At 43.3% G+C, this 8241-nt stretch overlaps 1 protein-coding gene across 2 annotated transcripts in view; it reads right to left on the bottom strand.

Annotated features, from left to right (window-relative positions):
- Positions 1-8241, bottom strand: part of GLI3 (GLI family zinc finger 3) — a 287197-nt gene that overhangs the window by 87323 nt on the left and 191633 nt on the right. For both annotated transcript variants that reach the window (XM_015427324.1, XM_015427325.1), the window contains exon 4: positions 6405-6610. In XM_015427324.1, the coding sequence (XP_015282810.1) occupies positions 6405-6610 (206 nt within the window). The remainder of the gene's footprint in view (positions 1-6404; positions 6611-8241) is intronic.

The following is an 8241-nucleotide window of genomic DNA, read 5'->3' as shown; positions in this document are numbered from 1 at the left end:
TTTACATTTATCCCCACTGAAATTCATTTTATTTGTTTTTGCCTAGTTTTCCAGCCCGTCAAGATCATCCTGTATCCTGACTCTGTCTCCTACCATATTTGTTACCCCTCCCAATTTAGTATCATCTGCAAATTTAATAAGCATTCCCCCTATCCCTTCATCTAGATCATTGATGAAGATGTTGAATAGAACAGGTCCCAGGACAGATCCTTGAGGCACTCCACTTGTCACTCCTCTCCAAGAAGAGGAGGAACCATTCACAAGCACTCTTTGGGTGTGATCTGTCAACCAGTTAGAGATCCACCTAACAGTTCAAACCACATTTTACCAATGTGTCAACAAGAATATTATGTGGAGCCTTATCAAAAGCCTTAATGAAATCAAGATAAACTATGTCTACAGCACTCCCCTGATCCAGCAAGGTAGTAACTTTCTCAAAAAAATAGATAGGGTTAGTCTGACATGACTTGTTCCTGAGAAACCCATGCTGGCTCTTAGTAATTACAGCTGTCCTTTCTAAATGCTCAAGGACTGTCCATTTGATGATGTGTTCTAAAACTTTCCCAGGTATAGACGTCAAGCTAACAGGTCAGTAGTTACTTGGATCCTCGTTTCCCCCCTTTTTGAAGATGGGTACAAAATTTGCCCGCCTCCAATCTTCTGGAACCTCACCTGTTCTCCAAGAATTCTCAAAAATAATGGACAGAGGCTCAGAAATTACATCCTTGAGTTCTTTTAGTACCCTTGGATGCAGCTGATCTGGCCCTAAGAATTTAGTTTCATTTAAAGAAACTAGGGCTGAGTTCAGACTGGCAGTTTGCCTCGATATAGGCACGTGCCAGAAATGTTTCACAAACGGATTAAAGGGGCCGTTCACACAGGCACATCTGTCAGGTGTTCCCCAGCCGTACTAAACCCGTCTTGTAACGCTTCCCTCCCAAGTTTAAAAGATACCAGGTGAAAGTGGTAGCAAACCCTGGAGAGCGCCTCCATCCCACTTCCCGGGAGTGTGAACGCTAAAAGCCGTGTGAACAAGCTGCATTGATAATTGCGCGCCTATGCGCATGTGAGCATAGGCACACATCGCCGGAGTGAGAAAAAGCCACTTACAGCCGCGCCTCCGCCAGGGGCGGGCCAACAGTGTGAACGCTCCCTTGCGCTTCCTCCCCGGTATGCTCCAGCATCAGTCGGTGCAGTGTGAACGGGAATACCCGGAACAAGTTGTTCCGGGTCTTTCATCCTGTATCCTGACTCTGTCTTCTACCGTATTTGCTTACCCCTTCCCATTTAGTATCATCTAATGTCGATCCTAGGCTGCAACTACCTTCCCTCAACATGTATTCTGTTTTTGCCATACTGAACACCGTTTCCCTTGCAAGAGAATCCTAAAATGTGTTACACCCTTCTAAACCCACACTGACTTTCATGGACTTAGAAGGGTGCAACTCTGTCAGTGGATAGCTCTTTAAAAGCCTAACTGCAAAATAAGGCAAAGAACAAAGTCTGAGTCTAATGGCACCTTCAAGACCAACGGAGTTTAATTTTGGGTATAAGCTTTCGTGTGCTTGCTTCTTCAGAATAAAACTTTGTTCGTCTTAAAGGTGCCACTGGACTCAAACTTTGCAAAGAAGGATGCCATTTTTAAAAAAGGTTTTGGTCTATACATAACCAAAGGTTTCTGAGCAGAAGGACAATGAGACAAACCCTGATGAGGTTCTGAAAGAAACTTGTCTCTGTATAAAGGGGGGAGGGGGAGAGATAGAGTAAGCCACATTCTGGCTGCATGCACGATGCCTTCCCACACTGTGTCCTTCTTCAGATCCCAGCCTATATCTTTGTGAGGTAACACAATACACAGATGAAAAGTTTAAATATTCACAATCCAATTGTCAAAACTGGCAAGAAAACAAAAGAACTTTATTCTTTCCAGGAATGAAGATTTAACTAAGGAAGTTCGATGCATTAAAAAAACAAAACCACTTTGTGGCATGCTTTACAGCATAAAGTCCTCCTTGCTCCATTTTTACCATCCATAAAATGGGAAAGAAAAACATTGGGGCCAAATTTCTTACAGGAAATCATTGATTTTAAAGTTTTACAGTATGAGACAACTGCGGTATCTTTCCAGACACGCTTAAAATACTTCCTGAGCTTTCTGACATAAGTGTCTGGGTTAACTAACGATAACATTGGCTGCAAACTTTAAAAGGAAAACCTGTAGAACTTGCAAGGGCATGAAGTGAGCATATAAAGATAAATTACACGACTAGCATTCTTGTCCATGAAAGATGTGTTAGTTTGTGAAAAGAGGAAAGTCCTTTACATTTCTCCCTAACCAAAAGAATGGAATCAAGTAAGAGTCTCCTGGTAAGAAGCCAATCTAGTTTCACTGTGCGATGTACACACAGTAGAATTGCTATAGGAAAACCTAGTTTTTCCTGTGCTTTTTGTAACCCTGGGACTCCTTGGAAGTTCATAGGGGTTTCTCAGTGAAAGGATCATTAATGGCTGACAACCTTTCCAAAGAGAGAGAAAGCCCATTACTATCAATCTTCCCCTGCCAAGCTCAGCAACAGTGAATGTTCAGCACGCATTGTAAGGCCTGCACTCGGTTCATGTGGGCTGCGAACAGGCCTGACCAGTTTTCTGTATACGCTGGGGGAAAGCCTCTCCAAAATTTCTTGACATCTACCACAGAATGCAGGTTTCTGAGTTTTCTCAGCTGTCCCCCCAAAAAACATTTTCTTCTCTATAGTTAAGTTTTGTTGTGTTTTTAAATATGCAAACAGAAACTACAACATTATTCCAGAGGCAGAGCCTGTGTGGCTACTTTATGATTCACAGTAAGACAGAAGTTGAGGGTTCTCCTCGATTCTCATGCACATGGTGCCAGGGCTGGCCCCAGCTTATTTTGCACCTTAGGCGAGGATCCCTTCTGGCGCCCCACCCTCATGCGTCCACCAATTTTCAAGTTGGCGGGTGGGGGTGTATTACGTTGACGGATTAGGGCTTTAACACCCTTTGCTTTCACCTGGAGGAGCTCTTCCAAATGCCCACACAAAAAGCCTTTAAGCCTGCCTGGCTACCTGGGGATGCGGGAGAAAACCGAGGAGGAGAGAATCAATCCTTTCGGCATAAGTTTCTCAGCCATGTCATTTACATCTCCCCCACCCCCCGAAGAATTTGTTCCTTTTGCACAAGCACTTTTTAGAAGCCTGCACAAACCAACTGCTCTCCACTCACAACAAAGCACCTGGCCTGACCCAGCTGCCGCCGCCACCGCACTTGCCCTGCTGGGGCGCCGCTTTTAGGTGTGGGAAAGGGGCCCCGCAAACCAGGGGCCTCCTCCTCCTCCTCCAGGCATGCACAGAGGCCAGCGCCTGCAAGCCATGCTGCTCGGGCGGGGTGCGGAGAGGCGGGGCCGGAGGGGGAGAGGCTGACCGGGGGCGCAGGGGGGGAGGCTCCAGAAGAGCGAACTCATTGATGCTGCAGCAGCTAACTTCTGCAGCCTCAAGCTTCAAAGGGTGAGGACAGGAGGGGGAGGGGAGAAAAGAGCTGCAGGCCTGATTAAAGCCATGGACAGGCCGCTTCCTGCCCGCAGGCCTTAAGTTTGACACCGCTGCACTACATGGGTATCCTTTTTGGAGCTTCTACCATCACTAAAATCACAACAATTACATGAGCAGCAGCTTTAGGGACATTCCGATGCCTCCTATATCCAAACTTTGACAACTCAGCCAGAAATTTAAACTTTGAGGTCTGCAAGTGGCCTGGGGTATTCTGTGGCCCACTGAACAATTTGCTTATGCTGAAAAATCTTACAGAAGTTCATTTTTTAAAAGATCACCTCCTCCATTCTACCTATAGAGATAGTGAATATCCTAGAAGCGAAGAATCAATGAAAAGGAGTCCAACATGTATGTAATTCCTTAAATTTAATTATTTTAATGTACAAAATAGGATTTAGAACATTTCATATTTATAATCCCAGAGGTCTTTCTCTGGTTTGTGCCCCTTCTGCAAAGATACATAATGTTATGGTTAACTAGGATGCATACATATTTATGTTTATATGAGCCTCTGGAGATGCCTTTCTAAAGATCCACTGTATAATATCTGTAATTATTGCAAGTGGTATCCAAAAATGCTTCTAGAACAATTATCTAAAGTTTCTCAGTGTAGCATCTGGGGTATTAATAAATGTTTTAGACCATTGCTGAACTTTCTTTATCACTGTTACAAATGCCTTGCATGTGTAATATAAGCTCTGATTGACAACAGGTCATTAACATTTATTCTCATAAGAACAAGCACCCATAAGTAATGGATTATCTGTAAAGGTATATATTCTTATATGTGAGGATTAATTAGTTACGGTATTATCCATTTGAGCAGAGAGTACAGCTCATTTTTCAAATTCAGCTAAAGGCAGATTGTCTCTGTTTTGTAAATCTGCTATTTTCCTATACGGCGGGAAGGGCTTTTCTCTTAATTAAAATAGTATTTTAATTGTCTTCCTTAAGTATTAGCTAGCTAATTTGACCCATTATATCTCAATTCAGCAGCAATTACAGTTCTGAATACTCAAACTGCCTTTTCATTACTGTACAGTTAACAGAGCCCAGGTTACCTCATCCTTTCTGTTGCTCATTCATATAAAACTGCTACTTAAGGGATTGTTCATTTTCTTTACTCTGTGAGAATTATATATGTTTAGTTGTATTATGTTACCATGTTAACAGTCAGATTCAAATAGACATCCCCTGAAAAAACCTGAGTTAACATTTTCAGTATGCACATTGTGTGAACTTGTGAACAGTTCAATAAACATCCAGATCATGAATCATTAGGGTGTTTCCATGCATGTGTGTAGAGCCACAACCAGGAGGTGGAATGATCGGTGCAGTAGAATGATGGAAGAACAAGTGGGTCCTAGTGGAAAGGTAGGTGGCATATCTTAATTTTATCTAAAGGTATTCAGTAATGTAGATTTTAGATGCCCTGATACAAGCTCTGATCGACATTAAGTGATGTATGTTGAACATTTGTTTATTAAGTTGAATAAATCTTTCTTGCACCTACTCATGTTGCCTTTTCCATCTTCTGCATATGTCTATACAATCTTATATTATATTATACAATCTTAGGAGCCGCAGTGGCTCAAGTGGTTAAGACGCTGAACTGCAGGCTGTGGAAGGTCGGTAGTTCAGCAGTTCGAGACCTGAGTGTGCCACATGACAGAGTGAGCTCCTGTCTCTATTTCCAGCTCCTGCCAACCTAGCAGTTCGAAAGCAAGAAATTGCAAGTAGATAAATAGGTACCATTACAGTGGGAAGGTAACAGCGTTCCGTGCGCCTTGGTGTTTAGTCATGCCGGCCACATGGCCACGGAAACGTCTTCGGACACCGCTGGCTCTTTAGCTTTGAAATGGAGATGAGCACCGCAACCCTAGAGTCAGATTCGACTGGCTTTCAAGCATGGGAACCTTTACCTTTTTATACAATCACAAGAATGAGATTGCAAGTTCATATCCAGCACTGGGATTCAGATACATAAAATGGAACAGAAACCACTGTGGCAATCAACCAATGGGACAAAGTAGTCATGACTTTGTCTGATTGGTATCTATGCGACTTAGTCAGGCTTAACTTTAAGCAGGATCCTGGCTGTTTTCAATCTTAAAGGAGCAAACTTCAAGGAGGGGATCCAACGGTTCTCTTCCGCCATGAAGAATCTTACTGGAGGAAGGAGTCCTTCTTCCAATGGGGGGAGTCTTCCTCTAATGAAATGGCTTCTTTGTCCAATGGAGTCTTTAGAAAAAGGGAGCCATTGTATCCAACTTATGCTTCTTAAATTTGAATCCAAGGAAATCCCTCTGCTTAAATCATTTTCCAAAAATACCTGGGAGAGTCAAACATTGCACCTTTTCAAATGCAGTAAAATAGAGCCACAGTGCCCCGAATTGTCAGGGTGCTATGTAGGGAATCTTTAAAAAGTAAACCTCCTCTCTCAATTAAAAAAAGCAGACCTTGACAGCACGCCATAAATTGCTCTTCCCACTTTAATCTTGCTAACTTCAGGGATTTCTGCTCCACATTGCTGTAAGCAGGATGAAAACTTATCCATTATGTTCTGACCCACAAAAGGAAGATGTTGAGAGCAATAAATATTCTTCAACTTTTTAACTTTTCTTTTTTGAATGAGATGGTACCTTTGGGTTGATGTTTCAATGAAATGTACAAATTACCAGCTACGGGCTGATGAAGTATTGAAACATTTATGACATAATAAATGTGTGACAAATCAGCTGCAGCTGATTGGAAGGAGGTGAAGAGACGCTGTGACAAGATTAATGTAACAGTTGCCAGAAATGACAGCAAACAGGAAGCCGGTCTGAAACTCACCATCCGTAGGGCTGAGTCCACGAGCTGCTGAGATCATAGACAGAGATGGGCTGCTATGCAGGGATCGAATGTAGTCCATGTAAGGGTTGATATATGGGTGAGGTGGGCTGAACGGAGACTCTGACACCGCAGCAGGGTTCCTATGCGGGGAAATTCTGATGAAGGGCAAGTCCGAGTACGTTGGGCTACTTGACAGAGCAGAAGGCCTAAATTATAAAGAGAACAAAACACAAAAATGTATTTTGCTATCTATCCTATTACAGTACCCCTATATAATAGCATAGGGTCACTGCTCCATTATTGCAGATGAAGGACTGAGGCAGATTAACAATAATTTCTGATCTGAATGAGGGTCCTCTGAGATCTCAGTCTTAGCAGGCCATGCCAACTCTGAACACCAAATAAGAAAACGTTTAAAGTCAGAGCTGGGAACAACATTTGCAACAAATTACAGATTGGACAGATTTAATGGTTCTGTGCAGTAATGAGGCATATGTGTTGGGGTTTTTTTAAGTATAAATGTAACACATGTTAAGAATCTGCCATGAAGGTAACAAGTTAAATCCAAAACAGCCCAATAGCAGTGCTTTGCTTCACTACAGCCCAGCAAGTATGCAATGTTATTGCTGAATTCCCCCCAAACCACAAGTAAAAAAATTTAGAACATAATAATTAATTAATTGAAATTATTTATAAGCCTGCCTTTCTCCTGACTAAGGCAAGACATAAAACAGCAGACGAGGCAACTTTTTTTTATATGGGCATATTTATGATATGTGCATAAGATACGTAGACCTCAGGCATGAATTCAATGAGATCCTTGTTCCTCATGGCCATCAGCCAACTCCTTAATGGTAGGTTTGATTCCTGTTTTCTGTGTGCCACTTTAGGGCCTGGGTGAGAAACTGAAGATGGGATGAGTGGTATAAAACAACTCTCCTCCATTGTCTGTCACACTCCACGCTTCCAGAGCATCACCCATCCTCTTCGGCCCCTAACCCCATCTACGGACAGCCTCCTTTTTGTTATCCTAACAGGAACCAGTCATTTTACAACTGGTAGCAGACCACTTTCTTTCCCACCCTTATCACTCCACCCCCTGTCAATCACTCAACATGTTCAAGCCTCCATAAGGCTGGTTTGTAAGGGTTTCCTTTGGATAGCTTTTAAAAGGTCAATTTCGGCATTTTGGGGGGGGGGAGAGATCCTCAGGTTGACAGAGATCCCGACTTTGCCTGTGGTTGGCTTGGTTTTGCTGCTTTCGGCATAGCTGGCAACCCAGACTACCACGTTGGAAGCACACAAGGAATTGCGAAGGGAAGGGTGTGATTTGGAAATCCCACCCTCCCAAACCTCCCCCCAGTGCCTTTTCTAAGCTCTCAGCTCTTTGAGCAGGATGACTGCCTATCTCTCCTTTTTCCTTTCACTGCCTGTTCTCAGCATTCTGCCCCTTCTGGAATGGTTCCAGTCCTCATGTATCCACTCTCCCCCCCTTCAGACCCATCATGTTTTTTTAATTACCTGGGAGTTCCCCAAGTATACACAGTTCCCCCTCATCTGGGATGGCCTGGTTTTGTTGCTTTCATCATCTGCACGAAAATCGACCTCTTTACTATTAGCTGGTTAGCACTGATACTTAGCTGCGTTGGCTCAAGTGGTTAAGATGCTGAACTGCAGGCTGTGGAAGGTCAGTAGTTCAGCAGTTCAAGACCCGAGTTGCCGCATGACGGAGTGAGCTCCCGTCTCTAGTTCCAGCTCCTGCCAACCTAGCCGTTCGAAAGCAAGAAATTGCAAGTAGATAAATAGGTACCACTTCAGTGGGAAGGTAACAGCGTTC

This window comes from Gekko japonicus, unplaced genomic scaffold (genome assembly GCF_001447785.1).
Source record: "Gekko japonicus isolate JY-2015 unplaced genomic scaffold, Gekko_japonicus_V1.1 scaffold1708, whole genome shotgun sequence".
NCBI lineage: Eukaryota > Metazoa > Chordata > Lepidosauria > Squamata > Gekkonidae > Gekko > Gekko japonicus.
Note: the sequence above shows the minus strand (reverse complement) of the source record. Positions and strands in the feature narration are given on the sequence as shown.